Source organism: Camelus bactrianus, chromosome 2 (assembly GCF_048773025.1).
Source record: "Camelus bactrianus isolate YW-2024 breed Bactrian camel chromosome 2, ASM4877302v1, whole genome shotgun sequence".
Taxonomy (NCBI): Eukaryota; Metazoa; Chordata; class Mammalia; order Artiodactyla; family Camelidae; genus Camelus; species Camelus bactrianus.
Window position 1 is genome coordinate 127,902,105 of NC_133540.1, and position 27,213 is coordinate 127,929,317.

The window sequence follows — 27,213 nt, forward strand, 5'->3', positions numbered from 1 at the left end:
GGGAGAAGTTGAAAGTTTTCTTATATATGTCACCCACAAGAACTTCCTTTTTGTGGTTATATTTTTGCTCAGGTGGGCTGGACTGTGTGAAGTAAGATAGGTGAAATGCATAGCAGTATAGATGTTACCGATGTGCATGTGAACTTCTTAGCATCCCATACAAGACTCTAATGTGCCAGCCTTGCTGATTTCACCAGCTCTTGGAAGCCAGGTTCTTTCAGATGCTTTTCATACATTCCTTTGGCAAGGAATGTACATCTTCTCTGCCCCCAAGGTTGTCTGACTAATTTTTCCTTATCCTTCAGGAATTAGCTGAAGCATCATCTTCTCTGTGAGATCTTTCCTGTCCCCCTATGCAGTTTTAGAAATTTCCTTTCTCTATTACTCCTGTTGTACGTTGTCTTATATACTATATGACTACTGTTGTTTTCTTGGTCTTAGAATTTCATTGTGTAGTATCTTTCCATATGTGTTCCTCTCAACCTTCCCAGCCATTAGCACGTAGGAGATGCTGGGTAAATAGTTCACGAATAAATGAATGAATAGACAAATCACAATTACACTAGCTAATACTTATTGTGCCAGTCACATACTATGTACCAGTCATTGTTATGTGTGCTTTATGTGTTTAGTTATTTTACCTATTATAGTAACATTATGAGGAAAGTACTATTATTGCCCCCTTTTGTAGATGGGAAAACTGAGACAAAGAGAAATTGCTCACAATTCCACAGATAGTAGCAGAACAAGGAATCAGACCCAGGCAGTTTGGTTCTGGAGACTTCTTTACTACCATGTCCTAATTCCTTTCCAGATTAATCAGTGAATTACTGAAGAACTGTAGTTTCTGTTGCATTTACTATAATGCAAACAATTGAGAAGTTCAGAAAAGTTATTTCTTGTATGAGACTGGTGTTTGTATATAATCTACCACTCTAGATAGTGAAATAGTAACAAAGACCATCTATTGGGATATGAAAAAATGTGCTGAAATGATAGTTTTTTTATGATGATATTTGACATAATGTGGTTTTTATCAGAATTGTGTATTGTTTATTAAACACCATTTATTTTCTGTTACTTACCAGAATCTGTTTCTGTATCCTAATATACAGGCCACTTTATCCTGAAAGTCATCAAAGTAAATAAATTTTGAACCATCACATCAATGTAGGGAGTTATTGTTCCATTGGAATCAGCAGGGCCAAGTGAAGGATGAAAATGACAGCTGTAGATTCAGAATTCTCATTTGTTGCTTCTAAATCAAAACTCTGTACCTCAATAAAACCAAAATAAGATATTTTAAGAATATAGCATACTAAAATATTTATGGATGAGATGATATGTAATATGTTTTGATTTGCTTTAAGATAATCTAAGAGTGGGGCTATGGCTGAAAAAAGATTAGTCATGACTTGGTAATTGTTCAGGCACTTTTCCTCATATCTTCCCACAAAGTGTATTGACAAAGGAGAATGCATTTTTGTTTCCATACTACTTCCGTGTATTAACTGAGCCATTTTTTTTTAACATTTTTATTGATTTATAATCATTTTACAATGTGTCAAATTCCAGTGTTCAGCACAATTTTTCAGCTATACATGAACATATACACACTCACTGTCACATTTTTTTCTCTGTGAGCTACCATAAGGTCTTATGTATATTTCCCTGTGCTATACAGTATAATCTTGTTTATCTATTCTACAATTTTGAAACCCCATCTATCCCTTCCCACCCTCCGCCCCCTTGGCCACTGCAAGTCTGTATTCTATGTCTATGAGTCTATTTCTGTTTTGTATTTATGCTTTTTTTGTTTTTGTCTTTGTTTTTTAGATTCCACATATGAGCAATCTCATATGGTATTTTTCTTTCTCTTTCTGGCTTACTTCACTTAGAATGACATTCTTCAGGAGCATCCATGTTGCTGCAAATGGCGTTATGTTGTCAGTTTTTATGGCTGAGTAGTATTCCATTGTATAAATATACCACTTCTTCTTTATCCAGTCACCTGCTGATGGACATTTAGGCTTGTTTCCATGTCTTGGCTATTGTAAATAGTGCTGCTATGAACATTGGGGTGCAGGTGTCCTCCTGAAGTAGGGTTCCTTTTGGATATATGCCCAGGAGTGGGATTCCTGGGTCATATGGTAAGCTGAGGAATCTCCATACTGTTTTCCTAACTGAGCCATTTAATGGCAGAAGAAAGAACATTTCTCCGATGGTTTGTGTTTTATTTGTTTTTATATTTCCCTAGTTACTAAAAATGCAAATGACTACTCTCAATTTATAATTAAGCTTAATGTACTTTTTGACTACATAATTGAATATTACATATGCAGAATCTCAGAGACAATTGTAACATTTAGATTTCTATTATCTTGCCAATTATAACTTCAAGTTATCATCAGTTAATAACTCAATACCCAATATATACTCAAGGAGAGGTTTATTGTTAACAAGAGTGATGTAAATCTATGTTATTTTACATTAAGGTATATATATTAGTTAAGGTAATGCTGGATGCCATAAGCAGACAGTCCCTAAAGTTTCAATATCTTTGCACAATAGAAATTTCTTACTTAAAGACCAAAACCAGATAATGCTTATCAGTGCTGGTGCATCTCCCTTCAAGAACCCCAAATCCTTCCATTTTCTGGAACTGCCATTTTCGACAGATGGCTTCATGGATTACCATGAAAAAGGAGAGTAAGGACTACCACACATGGAAGGCTTTTATGGGTCAAGCCTAACAGTGATGCATATCATTTCTTCATTACATTGATCAGAAGTTAGCCTCACAGCCACACCTAACTGAACTCCAAGCTGGGAAGTGTAGTGTAGGTTGATGAACAGCTATCTAGTTGGCTCATCTTTTCTTTATTTATCTGTTTTACTCTTCTTTTTGTTGAAAGTAGTGAAGGATCTTAGATTTTACCCTACTTACAAGCTAACAAGTTAGCCTGCTACCGCATGGATGCAGGCAGAAGGCATGAGGCTCCTGGAATCGGAGATAAAGGAATTTATTACTCCTAGCATAGCAAGCAGGATGAGCTCCATGATTGTGTTGGTTCCTAGGACAGTGTGAGGGGACCTACACAGGTGATCTGTATTCAGTGGTTTCCATCACAGCTGAGGAGTACTGGGCTTAGGAAACCTAAATCTTTTATAATGGGCTCCAGGTAAGCCTCTGGACTTTGCTCTGGAGGGAGATGCTATTTTATTATACTAGACAAACAAACTTACACCTTATCCCTGGGGGAGACACTTTTTCTCTATGTAGGTTGATTGCCACACAAACATCCTTGAAAGGATAGTTCAAAACAAAAGCTGTTATTTAAAAATTTTATTTTTCTCAATTTTAATTTTTAAAAATTTTATTTTAAAAACACAAGTGTATTTTTCTTGCCATTTATTTATGCACATTTATACATACATATTATGCTTACAAAGGAGTTTTATTGTATGCAATTTTGTACTATTTAACATCCTGTGCTGTTGTGTATTTCACTTGATAGTCTTTTTTCCCAGCTTTACTGATACATAACTGACATATAACATGGTATAAGTTTAAGGTGTACAGTGTGTTTGATACACTTATATATTGCACAGTGATTACTACCATCATCACCTCACATAATTAACATTTTTGTGGTGAGAACATTTAAGATTTACTCTCAGCAACTTTCAAATATGTAGTATAGTATTGTTAACTATAATCACAATGTGTACATTAGAATCCCAGAACATATTTGCCTTATAATTGGAAATTTATACCCTGTGACTAACATCTCCACACTTCCCCTAATCCTCAGCCCCTGATAATCACCATTCTACTCTGTTTTTGTGAATTTGGCTTTTTAAGATTCTGTATGTAAGTGATACCATACAGCACTTGTCGTTCTCTATCTGACTTATTTCTACTTAGCATAATGCCCTCAGGTTTCAGGCACGCTGTTGCAAATGGAAGGATTTCCTTCTTTCTCATGGCTGAATAATACTCCATTGTATATACATGTATGTATCACATCTTTTGTATCCATATTTTTTGATGGACATCAAGGTTGTTTCTATGTCTTGGCTATTATGAATAATGATGCAGTAAATGTGAGAGTGCAGATATCTCACTGAGATTCTGTTTTTATTTCCTTTGGTTATATACCCAGAAGTGAGAGTGCTAGATCACATGGTAGTTCTATTTTTAAGTTTTTGAAGAACCTTCATACTGTTTTCCATAGTGACTGTACCAATTAACATTCCCACCTGCAGTGCAAAAGAGTTCCCTTTTCCCCACATCCTTACTGACATTTGGAATCTCTTGTCTTTTTCATGATAGTCATTCTAACAGGTGTGAGATGACAGCTCATTGTGGTTTTGATTTGTGTTTCCCTGATGATTAGTGATGTGAGCATCTTTGCATGTAACTGTAGGCCATTTATGTCTTCTTTCAAAAAAAACAGTCTTCATTTCCTTTGCCCATGTTTTTAATTGGATTGTTTGTTTCATACAATTATTTTCATACAATTCTTGAGTTTTTTTGATGTTAATCCCTTTTCAGATATATGATTTGCAAATATTTTCTTCTGTTCTGTAGGTCGCCTTTGCATTTTGTCGATAGTTTCCTTTTGAAAGCTTTTTAATTTGATGTGGTCCCACTGTTCATTTTTGATTTAGTTTCCTTTGCTTTCGGTGTCAAATCTCAAAAATCATTGCCAAGATCTCACTTAATAGTCTTCGAGTTCATGATTTTGAATGGTCAGAGAGTATTGTATTATGTGGTTGTATTATAATTTAACTGTATTTCTGTTTGGGGACATTTATATTGCTTCCATGATTTTTTATATAACAATAACTCTGTGGTGAAGATCTTAATTTTTAATTCTTATTATACATCCCTAATGTGTTCCTCAAGATAAACTCTCTCAAATTGTGTTACGTGGTCATAAAGCAGAAATGTTTGAAAAGCTCAACACACATTTTCTGAATTGCTTTTCAGAAAGCCAGTAGTACCAGCTCTCATCAGCACTGGGTATTCTCTCTCTTTTTTTTTTATATTTTGAAAGGCAAACCTCAGTGCTCCATTTTTTTTTTTTTTCAGTTGCATCTCTTTGCACACTGAGATTGAATAATGTTTTCACAGGTTTATGTGAAACATTATAAAAGGCCTTTAAGATGGCATAATATTCTGGAAAATTTAATTATTAGTCATATTTCTGAGAAAAATTTACTTCTTACTGGATTGTTAATATTCCAGGAAGCCCTGAAATGTGCTTTTGTTAGTATCTCTTTCTTGCTGTAAACCTAAATTATAAAATATGAAATACTGTAATTTGTATTTTTAAAATATATTAAACTAAAAATTATACATATTACTCTTTCAAACAACTTTACAAGTTATATCAAAATTATTCTTGTTAGCCAAAATTAATTGGATTCTCTTAGACTTCTATTTCATGTACCATGTGATTTTAAGAACATGGCAGATAGACTTAGTATCTTTTTTTTATTTGTTTGTTTTTGTCTTTTTTTTTTTAATCTTTTTTTTGGGGGGTAATTAGATTTATTTGTTTTTTTAATGGAGGTGCAGGGGATTGAACTTAGGACCTCTGCATGCTAAGCACACACTCTACCACTGAGCTATACCCCACCCCCCAGACTTGGTAGCTTGGTAACTTTTTTTCTTTCTTTCCATTTTAATGTCCAGGTCAAGCTGAGTAAGCCAAGTGATTTTTTTTTTTTTTTTTGCACAGTTGGTTTTGACAGTATAAAATTTGGATTTCTTGTCTGTCTAATGCAGTCTTAGAATTTTTTTCATCTTCATGCTTTTTACTCATTTATTTCAGCTGCCTGGGAAAGCCTTTGCCATGGATGTTGTTGATTTATCTCCTGCACTCTTATCCTATATGGCTCTGTCATCTGCTTTTCAGACCCCAGTTTTGTCCTTCTGTAACTTCTGAGATCTTTCCATTGGGCCTTCATGAATTTACAAATAAGACATCAGTAAAATTCTTATATTCTCAACATCTTCCTTGAACAAAAGTTTTTACACTACTTCTGTCACTTGGCTCTCCCATAAGGACAGTACTGCCTTCTCCTGAAGCTGTTTCAGATGTTGAGGTCCCTCCTTATCACTAGTACTGGAGGTGAGGTAGATGACCTTCTTGTTACATATTGCTCTTTCCAGATCATTCTCCTTCATCTTTCCTAAAAATCCTTAGATTTGAATATCAAGCTGCATGATTATACCTCCTGCTACTTATATTTGTTGGAGTTTTCAACCAACCCTTGAATCACTGCCTTGAGTTTCTTGAAGATTTTGACTGTTGGGTCACAGTCACTCCATCACTATTGCTTTCATGATTCTTGGTAATCTCAGTATCCATACAGATTATCCTTCTAATACTTTGGTCTGTCAGTTTCTTGAATTTCTCATCTGCAACAATCTTGACTCCCCCATCTACACTTACCATAGTTATTCTGAAGACCTAGTCAGTATAAGTTTCTGTACCCTGTCCATGACGTCAATATCAATTTCATCCACCACAGTCTATTATCTCTTGTCCTTCTAGCTCACTTCCTTTGGTAACCCAACTCCAATAATTTTTAAACCACACAAGACCTTAACATCAGTTGATCTTAGCAATTTTTCATTTTCCTGAACCCCCTCCTTACCCAGCTTAGATTCCATGCTCCATCAACATAATCACTCCCTTGCATTTATTATCTTCAGTTACCTGCCTTTCTTTTTAGTAATTGTACATGGTTGGGAAAACCACAGCTCTACTTAAATGCAAATGTTTATCTACGAAGCACCTCCATTCATACAGCTGAATATGACTGGAACAAAACCTACAAAACACTGTCTCATTTAATATTCAGGTTAACTATCTTCAAGTGACTTCTCCATATCTTTTACATCCCATGTCAAATCTATTAGCATTTCTTACTCACTTTTTATTCCAAAAATCATATTGAGACTCAGCCCCACTTTTTATCATCTCTGTTGCTCTCACTCTTGTCCAAACTACCATCTTCTCTTTCCTAAATTTTTACTATAACCTCCTCAGTGGCTTCTCTGCTTTACGTTTGACTGTAGTTTATTCTCAACAAAGCAGTCCAAAAAAACCTTTTAAAATGTAGATCAGATTGCATCTTTTTTTTCCTCACAACCACCCATGTTTCTTCTCACGTTTCTTACAGAGACCTACCCACCCTGCGTAATATGGTTCCTGGCTTTTTAAGCCTCATTTCCTGCTGTTTCCCTCTCTTTCTGAGTCTTTTCAGCCACCCTGGCCTCCTGGCTTTTCTCTGAATCTGCTAAATGTATTCTTCCTTTAGGGCCTTTCACTGTAGCTTCCTCTGCTTGGAAGGCTCCTCCCCAGGTTTCCTTGCTCCTTAGTCTTCATAAGGTCTTTGACCTGCCTATTTAAATAGCACTTCCTCTCACGTACCCCCTTGTTTTCCGCATTAGGTGTATCAGCATTTGCCATACTATATACTTTACTTGTTGGTCTCTTTCTCTTCATTAAAATGTAAGCTCATTGTTATACCTGTAGCACCTAGGACGCTGCCTGGCCATAGTAGGCACTCAGATTTGTTGAACAAATGAATGAATGATTGATAAAGTGTTCATCCACTGAAATTGTTAGGCACATGTTTAAGCAAGCTGTAGTATGATTGAGCTGAAAGAAATTGCATGTTACAATGTTAATGCCTTTGTCCTTCAGTTGCTTAGATAATTGGAAGGATAAACACCAAAATGTTAACAGTAGTTGTCTCTAGTTAGTGGCATTTCTTGTATCATTTCCATAATTGTTTTTCTGAGTATTTGGGAAGTGATCGTGTATTACTGCTATTAGGAGATTTTAATTCCGTTTTCAAGATACAATACGAGAGCTAGCATAGCGACTTGGTTCACTGAAGGACTAAGGGAAACTCAGTCACAGCAGGAAGACTGTTACCTCAGGCCCATCAGATGAATACTGGACAGTAATTTTAAGGACACTCTCAAGAATAGAAGAAGAGAAAGAATTCACTAGTATGTCACTGTACCTTCATCTTCAAAATTTACATTTCTGAATTATTTAGAATGAAGTCCTCTAGCAACTTGAGTCCTCTTAAATGCTGCCCACTGAATTCTAACACAGTAGAGGAAGCCTTTGTAGTCAAGGCCTTCTGTGAGGGCCTTTTTTGTATCTTCTGTCTCATTTGTCAGAATCTTAGTTACTTAAAATAACTTTTATGATTCTTAACCGTCTTTTTATGTTCATAGTACTGGTGGTGACTTTTTTAGGACCTGGATTGAACTTTTTCATCTTTGGCTTCTCACAGCTTACCACAGTGCTTGGTACATAACAAGTACTCAATAAATGTTTATTGAATAATTTTTTTCAATTGATCAGTGATAGTATTAGTCTCTCATAGTTACCTTTGCTAGGAAAAAACTTTTGCTTGGATAGTAAATCTCCCATTGCTATATAGATAAACTTATGTGGTAGTGAGGAGTTGTGGGGTGTGGGTGGGGGAGAGGGAGAGAAGAAAAAAAAAGAAGGAAAAGACACAACAATGATGGACTATTTCATTAGAAAAGACAAATGCACCCACTCGTTGAATTACAGACTTTCTTTTTTTTATTGGAAAGGGATTTCATTGGGGAATTTTCCTAGTGACATGATTTGTTCTACTCTTGTTGAATTAGGAAAGTATTTTAACTTCAATATTATGATAAACTAGATGTATAAATGTCAGTGCTAATAGCTTAGTATTTTAGTCTTCTCAAATTGATGCCTGTGGTATCTGGACATTTTTTGGCCTCTTCTTGTAAATAAGGTCTCAGTGATGTTTAAGGAACAGCAACTTGTGGCCAGAAAATAAAAAAGCTGCATATTATCCAAGTTAAGCAATATAAACGGGACTCAGGAATCCCCCACTAGATCAAAAATCTCCTAGAGAAGGATGTCCTGAGCTTACAAACTAGAAACCTTCAATCTAATTTTAAATAAAGCCTTTTACGTAGTATGAGAGCATTTTTTAGTTGGTAATCAATTGGCACTATTATGTAGGCTTACTAGATTTGCAAATTTACAAGTTTTTACAAGTCAGTTGGGTCCCTTCCTCAGGAAATCAGTTTAAGTTTTTTTTTCCTATATTGACTCAAAGAGCCTAGTTGTCCTTAAATCCTGTGAATATATTTGCCTTATAATTTGACGGCATTGAGTCAACACCCTTATAGGGTCTGTAGTGTTGTAAAAAGAGAAACTGTTCAATAAAGGATCACTAAAAAATTAGTCTGTGCTGGATAAAACCAGTGTTGGACATGAGTACTGTGCTTTGCTTTAAAGCACCTACAACTATTCAAGGAAGTATATCCTGGCCAATTACTACTTTCAAAATGGATACTTTTAATTTTGAAAAGCAAATGAGCTGTATCTTTGTGAAATGAAACCATGGCTGTAAATAAAATAAATGTACAATGAAATGGTGATTTTTTTTTTAGCAGAAAAGTACTAATGTATTTGTGTAACATTAAAGTTCATAGAGATTGTAGAACTGTTCTAATTATTAAATTAAACTGTTTCAAACCAAACGTGCTTGGGAAAGTGCATTTTTCAATTAATCACTGTGTGTCAACACGTTATACTAAGTAGACCTGTTTTGAGTGTCATCAGTGTGCCTGAAGTATACGGATAACAAGAACGATAGCTTTCATTTTTGAGTGCTTATCACGTTCTGGCCATTGTGCACTAAGCATGGATTAATTCTCAAGGAACTCTATATGATAGGTGTATTTGTTATTCCCAGTTTTTAGATTTAGAGACAGGCATAAAGAGGCTAAAAAGAATTGCTCAAGATTACACAGCTAATATCTAAGCGGTGGTACAGTATTGGAAAATAGGTCAAATCTAAATATGTTAAAAAATATATTGATTGACTCTAATGTTGAATTTTGTTCTCTGTTTTTGTTCCCCTTTCTAGTTGATTTGGAGCACATGCGAACAGTAAAACCCGAAAAACACTTAAGGTTTTGCCAGGAAAATGGTTTTAGTAGCCACTTCGTCTCAGCGAAGACAGGAGACTCTGTAAGTAAAATAATGAATACTGAATATTACAATTGTTTTACTTTTATATACTAATATTCATAGGAAGTATACTTCTATTACTTAACTTTTGGAACAAGTTAATTCCTATGAAGACATGAAATATGTTAGGTTAGATATAGCATGGGTATTCTGTTTGTATTTCTCTTGTAATTCATTTAACATAATTTCACGGTTATTTTAAGGAATTAAAAAAATATGAAAGTCAAAAAGAATATAAACTATTCATAATCTCCAGCATTCGGAGATGACCTCATATGATTCCTTCCAGTCTTATTTTTCTGATGCTCACAAATACTAGTCCTACTGTCAAGGGACTGCATTTACTGTGTGCGTACTTTGTGATGGGCACTGTACTACTGTGATTCTCTCTGTTTTATAGAATAGTCTTAGAGAGGTTATGTAGTAGGGGTCCAGGGTACACAGAATAAGGGTGGAGGTAGGATTTGTAAACCTAAGGATTGACAATCTAGGGCTCACCATATTAACCATGTTAAATATTTATTTAACAAAATTGAGGTTATAATATAGAAATAAGGTTGTGTTTTACTTTTTAATGTATTTATCTGTAGAAAATTTTATCATGTCACTTAATATTACTAAATAGATTTAATAATCCATTAGATTTAAGAAATCATTAAATAAATGTTCAAAAATTTATTCAACCAGGTACCTATTGTTGGGCATGTAGATTACTTCCAAGTTCGGGATGTTGTTAAATTTTGCAAAATTTTAATGTAAAATTTTGTCCATAATTTTTGATGTTTTGATTTTTTCTTTGGAATAGACTCCTTGAAAGATAATTGAAACCTATTGATAAATTACTGCCAGAAAGCCTAAGTTAATTTATATCACCACCAGCATTGTGTGAGCACCGTATCACTGTACTCTTTTTTAACATTCAGGATTTATTTATTCTTAAATCTTTGTCCATTTGGTAGGAAAAACTAATTTTTTTTGGCTATGTAAATTTGAATTTCTTTGACTGCTACTGAAGTGGAAATTTAAAATTTTTTATTACTTATTAATTTTCTGCTTATTGTGTGTTTATAATTTTCTATTGCTTTTTAAAGTTTTCTGTGACCATTTTTAAGGTGGGGATAACAGCCATTTGTCATAATTTTTGCAGATACTCTCCACTGCCCAGATTTTTATTTGACTTAATTTTCTTGGCATTTTCAACCAAAGGAAGTTTGTATTTTTTTTTCTGTGGTTTAATCTTTCTGGTGTTTTTCCTTTATGATGTCCTTGATGGTTTTTATGGTTGGGATAAATACTAAGTAATATAAGGGTATTTAATCTTTTGGGGGGTATAACATTTAAAAATGTGACCTCTTGGAGCGCTTTCCCCCAGGGTGGTGCAGACACGGGCACATACCCGTACATGTCATTAAAAAAATAATAACATCAGTACTCCTTGGTAAGTCCACCCACGGACTGGGCTTTCACCCGCACGTATCTTCCTAGGGGTCTTCTGTCATTTTGGAATTATGTTACCTTTCAGTATTTTAGCTTGTGTTTAACCATTTAATATTTTTTGTGTACTTATGTTGAACCACCTTTAAAAATTCTTATTGTTTTCTTGTTAAGTGTAACTTTGAGATGGTTTGTTCTTGTGAAATCACTTTGAGGCTTTTAGTCATCTCCATTCCCAGGTTACTTCCCTTTGTTGCTTGAGAAGCTGAGTTTCTGGCTTACTGTGCTTTCCCTGATACTACCTTTGTCATAATTCTTAGTGATTTGGCATCTTTGTCTGTTCTCCACCCCACCTCAGCCACTCACTCCCGTGCATTGTCTTTACAAAACACCGCAGCCTTTCTGTTACCTCATATTGCATATCACGCATCCTAATCGCTGACCACCTTCTGTCTTTCCAGCTCACAACCTTGAGTGCCCTAACCCAGTCAGTCTGCAACCCGTGCAGGACCTACAAGACACTGATCCTAACACTTTTTCAGTGTCCCTAATTTCCTTTCATGTCCTCATTTTCCTCTCTTCCTAACTTAAATGTCATGGCCAGCCAAGCACATCCTGTCAGTTCCCTTTCCCCTCGTTCACGTTATCTGACTCATTGGGCTGCCTTAAACCAAGCCCCCACCTTTATGTGGCTGCACTCATGGGTTTGAACGTGATCAGAGAAAACAGAGGCATGGTGGAGGTTTCACTTAAAGTTCACAGTCAGTCACTTCAAGTGGGCCCTAGTGCTGCTCAGTAAGTGTCCATATCCCACTATCTCTCTCCCTCACCCAGATGGCTATTTCATAGCTTCTCTTCTCTCCTCAAATCTTCAAAACTTCCTCGTCCATTCTCTCAGCTGACGCCCTCGTTCTTTATTTTATAAGAAATTTGACAAACAGAAATCGACTTTCACATACTTCTGCCACCACATCTACCCCAGCTCTCCTTCCCACCCCACATCTGTATCTTCTGTCTTCTCTGCGGTTACTATGGGGTGCGCTGTCTGTGCTCCTAGTCATTTCCTCCATTGTGCATTAGTCCCATTTCTCATTGCCTAGTAGCAAACATCGCTTAGCAGTTCTCACTCTCTCCTGCGTCTTTTTTTGTCTCCCAGGTTATTCTATCAGTATACAAAATATTATGACTTCTCTTATCTTAAATACAAGAAAACCCTTGATCCCACATCTTTAGCTATTCTTTCTTCTGCCACTTACCAGTGGAATATTTTGAAAGAGTTGTCTCCAGTTCTCTCCTCCCAACTTCTCTTCAACAGTTCCAGTCATAATTTGGTCCCGTGTTTCACCCAAAATGCTCCTATTAAGGTTACCAGTGACCTCCTTTTTGTTAAATTTAGTGGTCAGTTCTTAGTCCTCATCTTACTTGACTTAGCTGCAGCATATAAAATAGTTGATCACTCTCTCCACTTTGAAATATTTTCTTCAGTCAGCTTCCAGGATACCACCCCTCCTGGCTTACCTCCTGCCTTGCAGACTGCTCTCTTGGTCCCCTCTGCAGATTCCTTCTTATCCTTCTGTCTTCTAAATATTGGAGTGCTCTAGGGCTCGGTTCTTGGGTATCTTTTTTTAAAATCTCATTCCTTTAGTGAACTCGTCTAGTCTCATGGCCTTGACCAGACCTCTTCCCTGAACTCCACACTCATGTACCCCAGCACCTTTGCTTATATGTCTAATTGGTAGTTCTGGTTTAATTCAGGTCCTGAACTCTTGATATTCTCCCCTCAAATCTCTCACAATCTTCCCCACTTCAGGAATGGCAGATCTTCTACCAGTTGCTAAAGCCAAGAAAATTCTGGAGTCATCCTTGACTCCTCTCTTTCTTTCACACACTACATCTATCTATTACCAAGTCCTGTTGGTTCTACTTTCAAAATATATCCATAATCTAGTGACTATTTCTTACCATCTCCACTGCTACCACTTTGTTCCAAGCCTCCATCATCTCTTACATTAGTATCCTTGCTGTTTTCTCTTTTTGTACCTTGATTTCTGAAGTGAAAACTAAATACAGCAACCAGGTCGACCTTGTTAAAAATAGAAGTCACATCAAACCACCCTCCACTTTACTCAGAGAAAAAGTCAGAGTCCTTCCAGTAGCCTACCAGATCTTACTTACGTGATTTGTACACTCTTATTCTCTTTGGTAATTTTCTTTTACAATCCTCTTTCTCTCCATTCCACCACACTAACTTTCCTGTTTCTCCTTGAACATTGACCATCAGTGAACTATACTATATAATGCTCTTTGGGGTAGAAATGATGTAAGCCTTTCGAGGACATGTATCTCTTTTTGATTAGAAATCAAAATTAAATTAGTATAGTTGCAATAAATATTCAGTAAGTAATCATAAGTAGGGATAAGAATATGATAGGACACTTAGAAGCAAAGACAAGTTATGTGTAGCAGTCAGTGACTGGAGTGGAGCTCTAGGAGTCATAGTGGACCCAGCATAAACCTCCTATGTACGAAAGGCTGTTTATAGAAAAGTCTTTGTAGGTTTTTGTTTAATGATAATGGAGTATACTGCTCCTTTTCTGTTTGATAAAATACAGTAAAGATTACTAAGTTGTTTTGCTCAAGAGATACGGAGAATTTATTAAAATTGGTGAGAAGCACAAAGAGAGGATTGAAAGGTTAGAAAGTAAGACCTTTTAAGATAAAGCTAATGCCAGATCAAAAGGCCAGTGTAGAACTGCCAGTGAGGACTTCATACAGGTGGTACAGACTGCTTGACCCTCATTTTCTTCAGGACTTACGGGAGTTTGTTATGCTAATAGTTTTTTTAAAATGTGGTATCTGTAATTAATTATCTTATGTTAAATATTTAAAAGAGTGATTTGTGTATGTTTAAACCAGTTCAGTGAATTGTATGAATTTCCAAATTACGGTTTAATCATTTAGAAAAATTATTACACTTAAAATGTTGCAGTATTTGACAAAGCTATTTTTGGAATAACCTGGTACATCATAGTTTTGCAGTTCTTGCTGTTTATCATTTTTTAGAAAGTTCAATTTACTTGAAAGTAACTTAAGCATGCCTGTTTTAAATCATTTAAACCTATTTTTGTTATGTAGGTCTTCCTGTGTTTTCAGAAAGTTGCTGCTGAAATCCTTGGAATCAAGTTAAACAAAGCAGAAATAGAACAGTCACAGGTGATTATATTGAACTTTATATTTAAAAAAATAATTTATTTCTTAAATGACATTAATTTTCACCCTGAATCCTTTCACATTTATGTACATATTCCAAAAAGCCCTAGAAATAGATTGTGTGTGTGAATTATGGTTTGTGCAGAAGATGGAGGATGTTAACTTTTGCCAAATTATGATACCCTTGAAACTGCATTTTGTCCTTTGTGTTGGAAGAAATTAGATTACTATAATAAAAATTTCATCAGTGGTTATATAATGAGTTAAGATACTGACCATATTGTTTTGTACTTCATTAAGTTCTTCTTCCTAGATTACTGTACAATATTCTTTTTGTATTTCATATCAAATCCCAACTATTTATCAAAGTTTATCTTAATTAGTAAGAATTTACTCCATTTGGCATCTTCCATGTTTGCTTTGGTAAAACATTATTTTTTCTAAAGTCTTGTTCTCTGTTCCTCTCTAAAACATCCTCCACTGTAATGATACTGATTTTAATAGTAATTAATGATATTTATTATTTTATTGTTAATTTAATAATGGTATTAATTATTGAGGATTTCCGAATTCTTTTACTATTCCTAGACAATTCTCTTAACTAAGAAATAAACGTGAATACCAATGATCAAGCATTTAAAAATACTACTACACTAGCCAATTCACATTTGATTGAACGAAACTCAGAACAAAAGCCTATAAGGTTAAGCTTCGGAAGTGATTTGCTTAGAAGCAACAAATAAATTACATTTTTCCTCAATCCCTTCCACTGCGTTCCTGCTCCTTGCAGCTAAAAAGGTATAATGATATTTCCCCATCCTTAAATTTTTCTTTACTTCTTTTGGAGTTAGTTCTGTGTCTTATTTTCATGGTCACTCTGTGTGTGTGTGTGGGGGGTGGTTTATAACAATTTGAGAAAATAGCAATTGAAAATTGTTACGCTGCTGTGGCTATTTCTAGGACTTCATTAAAATATTTGGAACTCTGGAAATCTGCAACTTGTTATTTCTCATTATACAAAAAATGTTTATTTCAGCACTTACTATGGCTAGGCACAATGTTCAGATATTTATGCCATATAAATTGCTCCCAGACACAAAAATAGTTACTTGGTTTTGGTCTAGGAGAATGGATACAAGAAAGAGAAATCACCGTGATTTGCTTGATTGCACAGAACTTGGCAGGCCGCAGAGGTCGAGTGATTCCTCTGATTTTTAGCTTCATTTTCTAAATGATGTTTGTCCCTGGTTAATCAGATAGTCCATGAATGATTATCAAACAGTCACAAATGATTTATTGATCATGTATTACAAATGTGGTTTAGTGGTGGATCCAGAGGAAATTAAAAGAGTTTAAGATGCAGTCCCTGCCTTTAGTGAGGAAAAGTAATGTATTATGTGCCAGGCACTGTGTTATCTCATTTAATCCTCATAATAACTCTGTGGGGCAGGTGGCAGTTCATCACTTTAAGGTTAGGAAACTGAAACTGTGGAGAGGTTAAGTAACTTGATCTGCAAATCTATGGTTAGGCAGTGGTGGAGCCAGGATTTGAACTCAGGCCTATCGGACGGCAGTGTGCCTAGTATTTTCAGTCTTCCATATTGGGGGAAGATTTACTGAGGATTTGGAGTGGGGAATTGAAAAAGAAGTTGGTATGAACAAGCTGAAAAGCTTAGTTTGTATTTTGGAAACAGAAGAGCAGTTTGGTTAAATAAATGACCATTTATGTTACAGTGTGAAGGGAATTTCAGAAAAGATTATGGAGGTTTACAAATGCCAAGTTGATAAATTTTATCTCACATATTGACAGTGGGAAATAATTTTTTAAGCAGGGAAATAAATGAAAGCAGATTTTAGGTAGGATTAATCTAATGGGATTTTTTTGTGTGTGAATGGATGAGAAAGAGATTGAAGCAAAGAGATTGGGTTACTGCCCTCATGTGATAAGGACCAAAATCCGAGTCGAAGGAAAGAATGAATGTAAGAGAGACATTTCAAAGAAGAATCAGTAAGACTTGTGGAATGACTGGATAGAAGGGAGAAGTCCAAGATCACATTGAGATTTCTCTCCTAGTGGAGCTGAAAAAGGGGGAGACGCAATGATTGGTGATCCCTCCCTAGGGGGGAGGGTGTGCTGGTGCAACACAGGCTGCCATCGGAGCTCCACGGCGTGCTCGGGTTCAGGGTAACTCCAGAGAGGTGGACTGACGCAGATACTTTTGAAAGGCAGAATTTTAGAGAAGTTTTACTAATATTTTTAGCTCGCTCTAGGTCATAAGAGCCAGAAACTTACTGTTTAGACTTTAGAGATGGACTTGACACCTAAGCATGTTTTAACTAAAGCAGTATCAGATGTGTTAACTGCATAGCTCTCTACCCTCCCTGTGCACCCCTCCTTGTTTGTTAGTGCACCCCGTCTTGTTTATTATGCTGTGAGGTTTAATTCAGTCTTCAGTTTCTTGGTGTTTACTTTGAATTCATTCATTAAAGGATGAATTCAAGCTACTAGAACCTTCCTGTATTATGTTCATCAGAATCCTTTGTGTGTGGGAACTTCAGTCTCCATTCCCAAAACTAGTGAATTTGGTGCCTTTGACAGTTGAATTATTTATCTCACATTTACCATTTCTCAGTGGAAACATTTTTTTAAAGTTGATTTTTTTAAAAAAGATTCATTTATAGGAAGGTACTTACTGTGTGTTGAGCACAGTGTTATTTTTTATTGAAATGATATTTGATGTATAACACTGTATAAATCTAAGAGGTATATAACATGTTAATTTGATACGGCTATATATTGTAATATGATTGTCATTGTGGCAATAATTAGCACCTCTATTACATTACATAATTATCCTTTTTAGTAGTTAGAATAAGTAAGTTCTAATCTCTTAGCAAGTTTGATGGTTATAAAACAATATTGCTATCTATAATCATTGTACTGTGCATTATATTTCTAGGGCTTATTTACTAATCATTGTAAGTTTGTACTCTTAAACAACATTTGTCTTATCTCCCCATCCTCTGGGAACCACCATTTTATTCTATGTTTTTACAAATTTGGCTTTTTAAAATTCCACATCTAAGTAATATCATACTTTCTCTGTCTGACTTATCTCATTTAACACAATGTGCTCCAAGTCCATCCATTTTTTCACAAATAGCAAGATGTCCTCCTTTCTCATGCCTGAATAATATTACACTGTATATATACTTACCCCCACGTTTTCTTTATTCATTCACCTGTCACTGGACACTTAGGTTGTTTCCATATCTTGTATATTGTAAATAATGCTACAGTGAACTTGGGGGTGCATATGTCTTTTTGATTTATTGTTTCATTTTCTTTGGATAAATACCCAGAAATGTAATTGCTAGATGGTGTGGTAATTCTATTTTTAACTTTTTGAGGAAATTCCATACTGTTTTCCACAGTGGCTGCACAAATTTACATTTCCACCAGCAGTGCACGAGGGTTTCCTTTGCTCCACATCATTTCCAACACTTATCTCTTATATTCTTGATGACAGCCATTCTAACAGGTGTGAAGTGATGTCTCATTGTAATTTTAATTTGATGATTAGTGATGTTGAGCACCTCTTCATGTGATATCTTCTGAAAGTTCATTTAAAAGCAAAGAAGTTCAGATTTTATATATACAGAATGTGGTTGGGGAGCAGGGAGGAAAGGGAGGGAGAGAGAGTGTGTACACCTGTTTTCTGTGATTTTTATGTCATTTGAGGGGCTCCTGAGGGAATTTGGTGTCACATTTGAAAGTGTTTTGTATTACTTTATACAGAAGGAGCTAGATTGTAGACTCACCAGTCACATAGAAATAGACACTATAGTAACTTCATTTGTGACATAAATATTTATAATAAGGTTTTAGTCTTGGTTCCATTCACTGATTATTTAAAGAGATTTTGCTATTTTAGTTCTAACCTAGATTGTTCCTGTTTGAGAGTCATATAAAATGAGCTATCAACACACTACAAGTTTTGCAAGGAAGGGAAGAGGGAGAAAAGAAAGGGAATGCAGTTTATTAATACAGCAGACATTTTTTGAGGGTTTACTTTGTGCCAGGACACTAAAATCTGGTGATACAGAGATGACTAAGTTAAATTCCTTGTCCTCAAGGAGCTCCCAGAATACATGAGGGCAGGCAGATATTTAAACAGTTAAGTATGCTCTGATGCCTTTTTTTTTTTTTTTTACAGTTCTCAATTAGTTAGTGGTTTTATTTGCGTCATTTATCTATTCACCTCTTTTCTGTCCCCACCTACGCTCCTCTGATAGTGTGAAAGTTGGGACTAGTTGTTAACAAATGTCAAAGTTTCCCAGACTGTTGAGATTTTCTCATTTCTCTTTCTTCCTTTCTTCCTTTCTTTCTTTCTTTTACTGGGGATCAAACCAGGCACCTCGTGCAGCGTGCTCTCTGCCAACTGGGCTATTACTCCATCCCAGATGTTTTGTTTACAAAGGAGTCAAACCTTTAGAAGAAATAAATTTAGAAGTGCTATTCTCTGAGGAACTCCAGCATTCAGCTCTTTAATAATACATTAAATAATCTAAAAAGAAAATGCATAGTTCTATGTCTTATCTCTTTCAGTCTGAATTGCAAGGAGGGTTTGTCCTATATACCTGGCGTTAAGAGTTCTTAATACATTTTTAAGCTTTGACATTTTCACTGGCCAGTTAATAAGCTATGACTTTGTTTGGTTTGAAATAGGTATGCATTAGTTTCTCTTTTTTTTAACTGAAGTTAAAAAAAACATTGGTTTCAGGTATACAACATAGTGATTCGATATGTTTACAGATTATCCATATAAACTTATTTTAAAAATTGGCCATATCCCCTGTGTTGTACGTTACATCCTTGTATTTTACTTATTTTATACCTAGTAGTTTGTACCTCTTAATCCCCTTCCCCTGTCTTTTCCCTTCCCTCTTCCCTCTCCCCACTGGTAACCATTAGTTTGTTCTCCATATCTGTGAGTCTGTTTCTGTTTTGTTATATTAGTTTATTTTTTAGATTCTACACGTGAGTGAAAACATACAATATTTGTTTTTCTCTGTCTGACTTACTTCACTAAACATAATAACCTCCAGGTTCATCCATGTTGTTACAAATGGCAAAATTTCATTCTTTTTATGACTGAGTAATATTCCACTGTGTATATATGTATATATCACATCTTCTTTATCCATTCATCTGTTGATGGACACTTAGGTGACTTCCATAGCTTGGTTATTGTAAATAATACTGCTTTGAACATTGGGGTGCATGTATCTTTTCAAATTAGTGTTTTTGTTTTCTTTAGCTATATACCCAGGAGTAGAATTGCTGGATCATGTGGTAGTTCTATTTTTAGTTTTTTGGGGAACCTCCATACTATTCTCCATAGTGGCTGCATGAGTTTACATTCCCACCAGCAGTGCACAAGTGTTCCCTTTTCTCCACATCCTTGCCCACACTTGTCATTTCTTGTCTTTTTGACAATAGTCATTCTGACAGGTGTGAAGTTATATCTCATTGTGGTTTGATTTGCATATTCTTGATGATTAGCAGTGTTGAGCATCTTTTCATGTATCTGTTGGGTATCAGTATGTCTTTTGTGGAAAAATGTCTACTCAGGTCTCTTTTGCCCATTTTTAAATCTGTTTGATTTTTTGATATTGAGTTGTATGAGTTCTTTATTTATTTTTGATATTAACCCTTTATCAGACTTATCATTTGCAAATAGCTTCTCCCATTCAGTAGGAGGCCTTTTCATTTTTTTGATGATTGCCTTCACTCTGCATAAGCTTTTTTTTTTAACATTTTTTTTATTAAGTTATAGTCGTTTTACAATGTTGTGTCAAATTCCAGGGTAGAGCACAATTTTTCTGTTATACGTGAATATACATATATTCATTGTCACTTTTTTTTTTTTTGCTGTGAGCTACCACAAGATCTTGTATATATTTCCCTGTGCTATACAGTATAATCTTGTTTATCTATTCTGCATATGCCTGTCAATATCTACAAAATTTTAAGTCTGATTAGGCCCCATTTGTTTATTTTGCTTTCACTTCCCTTGCCTGAGGAGGAGACAGTTCCAAAAAAATGTTACTAAGACCCATGTCAAATCATAGTCCATTTTTTCCTTTTTCTATTCACTTTTTAAATTTATTTTTTCATATAATTTCAAAACCAGATGGAATCTTAGAGACCTTGCAGAAAAACCTTGTGTCTTATAGATAAGGATATTTTGAAGACCAAGGGGGTAAAGTAACTTGCCCAAAGTTGTGAATGTTACTGGTAGCGTATAATGGTGCATTATACAGAAGAAAGAGGAGAGTGGCTTTCTTTAAGCTCCTACTGTGTGCAAAGTACCATGCTTTTAAAAATGCTATAGCAGTGCTTTAAATGGTAATCTATAATTTTGTTGCACCTTAAATTTGTATCATAATATTCTTTAATAGTTTACACAACTGTTTTCCATGCTAGACTCTTATGCATCTCAAAAACAGGGATTATACGTTATTTATCTGAATGTCTTCAATATGTAAAATAGTGGTTTGCTTTGAACGAATGATAGTGACAGGTGTTTTAGCCATCAAAGTCCGTCAAACTATGTTTGCTACATACCCTGAGCATGACAAAACTATGACTTTTGCAATGGTAAACATGCTACTGTTGGATTAAGATACAGTTGCAGACTTGACCAGATTTATCTTTAGTGTCTTCCCAAGCATCTCTACTACTTACTACCTTACGATCTCAACTCCGAGGCTGACTTCTTGCTTACCCTTGTGGATAGCTACCACTTCCATTTCTGGTATCCACTTGTAGATTCTCTTTAAGAGTAAGAGTTAATCTGGTGCTGAATCACACAGCTCCCTTCTCTTAAGGCCACTTCATTATTTTCACTTGATTGACTAGTAGCAGAGAATATAATTGACTTTGTGGCTCCAAAGTTGGTGTTTTGTAGGTAGCATTTTCTCTGAAAACATCAATGAATGAATGACTTGTAAGTAAGCCAACTGCTGTGAAATCACCTACCATGAAGCTTGTAGCATGGAAATTATGCTTTTTAACTCATCGAAAGCAAAGATTTGAATCTGCAGAGCTTTGGTTCTGGCATCCAGTTCAGAAACTTTGTACAAAGCTTTATGTCAAACAGCCAAGGCCCCCAAGAAAGATGTTGCCTTGTTAGTTCTTCATTAACTTGATGAAAATCCAAGTCATTTATGTTAGTCAATACTTCGACCAAAATGTCTTGACCACAGGTCAGTAACCTGGTTGTGTTTATAGGACAGGGTTTAAACCATCATTTTGGAGGATTAATGAGTTGCTTACTGATTATGAAAATCCTTTCTCTTTATTGTAATCCATAGTTTGGCATGAAACAATTAGGTTTGGGGGAGGCCAGATGATGGTGTTCAGAGTTTCACTGACGTACCCCCTCATACCTCACGTGGCAGTTGGTAATGCTTCTGTTGATAGCATCAGGCTGAGTGCCCAGTAAATCATGAGCCTTGTCCAGAAGTTAATGCTGCCTGCCAGAGAACTGGAGCAGAGCCCGTCCAAGGCTCACTCACTGCAGCGTCCTGTCCTCTACCCTCATTTGTTTATCCAAGCTTTATAAACATTATCCCAAGCAGCAGCCTGATTAACGTTTTTCTCTCTCTTCTAATTAGTAGATGCTATTATGAAAGAAGGTATTTCTGAAATAAAATATTTGAAATTATTTTAAAAAGTGAGAATAGTTTCAAGTGTAAAAAATTTGGGGAGCATGTTATCTCTACCATATTTGTCATATGTAGTCTTTTCATCTTAAGGGTTATAGCAATAAAAAACCCTAACTTTGATTCCTTTATTTAGCAAATCTCTTAGATATTTGAAAACAACAGCTGTTGTGCTTAAATATTGTGTGTCAGGATTTTTTTTTAATGACAGAGAAGTGTATTTTGAACTTGTTTATTTCTATATGGAATTTGGAAGCATGGAAGTTAGGGTTGTGAGGGGAGGAGGAGTGAGAATCAAAGGAAAATCTTTGACAAGTAATAAATACTATTAAATGTAAAAATTGTAAATGACATATAGCTTTCTCTGATTTCTGCGTCCTCTCCCCATCTTCAAAGAAAATTAACCACTCTTTCCTCTTTGTTCCCACAACATGTTATAAGCCTCCTGGTGAAGCACTTATCTCGTGTGACAGTTAGCTGGGTACATGCTCTCTTCCCGGTAGCTCCACAGAATTGATGAACAAATTCTGTGTAATTCACCCATGCATTCCCTGTGTAGAGTAACTGGCACATTGTGGATCCTCAGTAATGTTTGTTGAAGGAAGTTGAATTAATACTTTTACTGCACTTTAGCATGGAGAGGCCCCATAATTCTTTGTTGTCCTCTGAAATACTGGGCATTGTTTGTAATCGTGATACTAGAAATAGAACTCATAGCTTGTCTGGGAGGTTCAGTAGACATGTCTATTTCAATAATTAGAATTGTAAACAGTTGGACCTTTGTTCATTTTCTTTCCTTTTATATGCATATATTCTGCTGTTTCTTTTGTGACATGTTTAAATTTATGTGTATATTTCTTTTTCTCTTTTGGTGTTCCCTTCTATTTTCAGTTATTGAATATACTTTCCATTTTTTCTTTCTTTCCTTTTTTTCTCTTCTTCATGTTGTTTATGTTGTACGGAATTGACAGCGTATTGTCAGGGCAGAAATAGTGAAGTACCCGGAAGAAGATCATCAACTTACCAGCTCTGCTCAGAGTAGAATCTGTTCAGTACAGTAGTGCAGGTATTAATGAATAAACTTGCAGTTCGGGGGGAGGTGGGTGGGGAGGACTAGTGAATGCTGTCTTGTTCCTTATTCTTTATGAATAGAGATGTTCAAATGATTGTTGTATATTATTGGGAATTAATATTGCAGAAGTCCTGTTTCAGAACTTTGAAAAATCGATCTTTTGTCAGGAGGCTTACGACTTAAACAAGGAATTGGGAACGAATTAAAATAACATTTCAGTTACTTTCAAACGTATTTGTCTTTATGGTTGTGTTTATTACATGTGCAGTGAAGTGGAGAATTGAGGCAGTTATTTCATTATTCATTCTTCACCATTTTTCCTGAAATAGCCTGATAATTGAAAGAGTATTTTAAAAATTTGCCTTGAATTACCCTTCTTTGTCTGCTTGTATGTGCAGACTTAGTGAAAAAAAGTTGAAAATGGTAAAGGATTTTGTTTTAATTTAAATTTATTACTTAGAGATGATTGTTAGGATATATTGCTAAATTCATTATTTAAGACACTCCTTGAAGTGTGTGTTAGTGGGAAGGAAGGAAGAGCTAAAAATGTCTTTTGGTTTAAATTATTTTAAAAATATAAGGTAATTTTGTAAATTTCTCATTATTCTATATTTTGTTAGAGTCATTCATAACCTAATAGTGAGCTGTTTTGGAAGTAAGTTAGGGATTTGTGAGAAAAGTATTAAAAATTAAAAAAGTTTTAAAAATTGGGTTGCTCAGAACATTTCTTCTTTATATGTCACATCTCTTTAATATTTATAACTCTTCTCACTAACTCACAAATTGATTAACATTTTAAAAGTTGTGTTTGGGAATAATGGCTTATGAAAATATTAATAATGACATTTTTTACTATGAAATGATGAAGTCTTAAGAGTTAAAATATGTAAATGACTAATTTTAATTCCTTTGCTTTAAATTATAACCAGGGTTTAATTTTTCATATTGATTTGCCGATTTTTTATTAGTGTCACATAACCAGAGAAGACTCCATTAAAGAATTGCTGTTACAGCCTTCAACAAACCAAACCTCCCCCAACCAAAAACACCCCAGCTTGACTTTAGTTGGTTCTGGATGATTCTTTTAATATCAGCTCCTGCTTCATTTATGATGTCTATCATCAGGAGTTCACCAGAGTTCAGAAAATAAAAATATACTCTAAGGAGCTCTTTGGAAATGTTCTGATAATAACTCTGTTTTCTTTTATGACAGAGGGTGGTGAAGGCAGATATTGTAAACTACAACCAGGAACCTATGTCAAGAACTGTTAACCCTCCTAGAAGCGCGATGTGTGCAGTTCAGTGAGCGCATTTTTCTTTTGTATTGATAGTTCTGGCTGCCCTTCGCCTCTGTGTGGGCCTGAGGACCTCTAGGAACTTGCTTTATCAGTGACCATCTCTGTAGTTCAGTTAACACTTTCCTCTTAACTCGCTTCATCATTACGAGCTGCCTCACAGCCGCAGGCAGCTCCTTGGACTGGAAAGAATTCAGCTTCGGGACCACACACTTTGAATGGAAAGCCCATTCTCTGGAAGTAGACTGCTTCATTGTAAAAGAATAATGTTGGTTCTCTTTATGTCCTCACTTCTTTTTTCCCCGATGTAAATTTTTTTAAACAAATATGAAAACTCTCCAGGTCTTGACCATCAGCCAGGATTTTGCCAGAGCACAGTTTCATTCTCTTATCTGAACTGATACCTGGCAAAGTATGCTTCGGAGTGCAAACATTTAAACGAGTAATATATTTTATCTACAGATACTTAAGAAGGCATTCTTTTGCTATCTATTGTAAGTAAAAATATGTAAAGCTGTATCTAACTGAAAATGCTTGAAATAAAGCTATAATAGAAATACTTTTTTCATTTTTTTAAGAAAGGGCCTAAATTGTTTATATTGTAGCTGTAGCTCACGAAATAGTGAGTATTTGACATTGTATTTTTGTTACTGTATCATGGTCATTATGTATTGTGTGATACTCAGGTTAGACGGCTTTGTGAATTCTGATAAACGTCCAGCTGCTGCTCCAGTGGACTTCCTCCTGCAGGCTGCGTAAGAGAACTTCCAGGATGAGCTATGACTATTGTTGGATCATTGTGGATCAGACTGTACCTGATGTTCAGATGTTTTTCTCCTGCAAATAAATTTATTTAAATTACTTTGGGGGGGGGGAATTTTCTTTCTGCCATATTCTTTAGTTATAGAAAAACAAAGATTCTTTGGATTCAGACCAGTGATTGTGTGAAGTTTAATAGACATGAGTCACTTAGAGTTGTTAGGTGATTCTGTTAGACCAGTTAAAACCCGGACTCCGTAGCCCGGCATTTCAGGGCTCTATGTCAGCGGCATCCTGCCCCCTACCTTTCCTCACACTGCTCTTCCACCCGCCGCCTGCCTGTGCGCCAGTAGAGCCGTGGGCTCGCTCCTGTGTGCTTGTGAAGCTCTGCCTTCCTGTCTTTGCTGCAAGCCCCCTCTGCCTGGAATTCCTCCCCCTTCTCCCAATGTCTGCCTTCTGCCAGCCGGCGTCTAGGCACCACGAGGGCAGGGCTCTGTCCTGGTAGAGTTGTGTTGTGTTTTGTGTGCTCAGGCCCAGTGCCTGGCACGTGGGTGCCCCGTGTTTGCCACGTGAAACGGTGAATGCTGCCCCTCCAAAGCCTGTCCTCGTCTCCAGAGCTGCAGGTTCCACGTGAGTACCTCTCAGGTGGCCATTACCCCTTCCTGCCTTGGGTCACACTTGTCTGTGTCCTTGTGTTTTACTGTTCATAGACGATGAGCCTGTTGAAGGGCAGACCCTGTCCTCTCCTGCGTCCTTCAGGAGTGCCTGTCAGGGTGCCTTCCCTGGAGGAGACTTGCCGTAAATGTGTGCAGGAATTTTGGACATCTAATTTTACAGCTATAAGGGATTTTAGAAACCTTGTTGTTTCACATCTTGCGTGGCGGGGGAAACTGAAGGTCGGAGAGGAAAGGAGCTTGCCAGAAGTGGGGACGACCCTGGCAGTCCTGAGGCCGGGTGAGCGGGACTGCTTCTGGCACTCCTTGCTGTCCAGGGTGGGCGCCGCTCAGGTAAGAGCGTAGTTTTTTAATTAAAAAAGAAAAGGAACTTGAGGTCATGAAATCACAGGGATAGACCGTATAGGAGATCTTCTGTCTCTTGGCCAGGGTAACACTTTTTCAAGAGTGATTTGAAATTTAAGAAATTTTGAAAATTGGGCCTGCTGCACTCATTAGGCAGTGAGTCCAGCTTTCCCTACTTTGATTTCTGTGCTTTTCACTTTCTAGCAACTATGCAGCCTTTTTAAGCCTTTCGAGGTGGCATGCCCTTCAGGATAGTTCAGCTTATCCTTCCTTTCAAGACCTTTCTGATACATGCTGGTCGGTTGGCTGGAGCCGTTTAGGAGAATATAAAGTTGAATAAAAGATTTCAACCCTCAAGGACCGTACAGTCTAATAGGAGAGATGTTTGTTGTTGCTGCTGCTGCTTTAAAGCTGTGGTTGGTTGAGGTCTACTGTTAACTAAATTTGCCCTGCTTTACATTCAGTAAGGGGTAAGACCATGCCTTTTTGATCATTTCTTGTCATTTATACATCTATGTGAAAATTTGAAGATTTTTAAAAGTGTTTTTTTTTCCAGTCCCAATTATTGCAATATTAAAAGGTGTGACTTAACACGTACGTATGATTGTACAGGC

At 36.1% G+C, this 27,213-nt stretch overlaps 1 protein-coding gene across 4 annotated transcripts in view; it reads left to right on the forward strand.

Moving 5' to 3' along the window:
- RAB28 (RAB28, member RAS oncogene family) overlaps window positions 1–25,683 on the forward strand; it is an 82,343-nt gene extending 56,660 nt beyond the window's left edge. The window contains exons 5-8 of one of the 4 annotated variants that reach the window (XM_045508697.2): window positions 9,976–10,079; window positions 14,649–14,726; window positions 23,426–23,520; window positions 24,740–25,683. In XM_045508697.2, coding sequence (XP_045364653.1) covers window positions 9,976–10,079; window positions 14,649–14,726; window positions 23,426–23,515 — 272 coding nt within the window. In that variant the 3' untranslated portion in view covers window positions 23,516–23,520; window positions 24,740–25,683. The other 3 variants (XM_074350249.1, XM_045508698.2, XM_010972993.3) reach the window with 3 other exon arrangements.
- The last annotated feature ends 1,530 nt before the right edge of the window (window positions 25,684–27,213 follow it).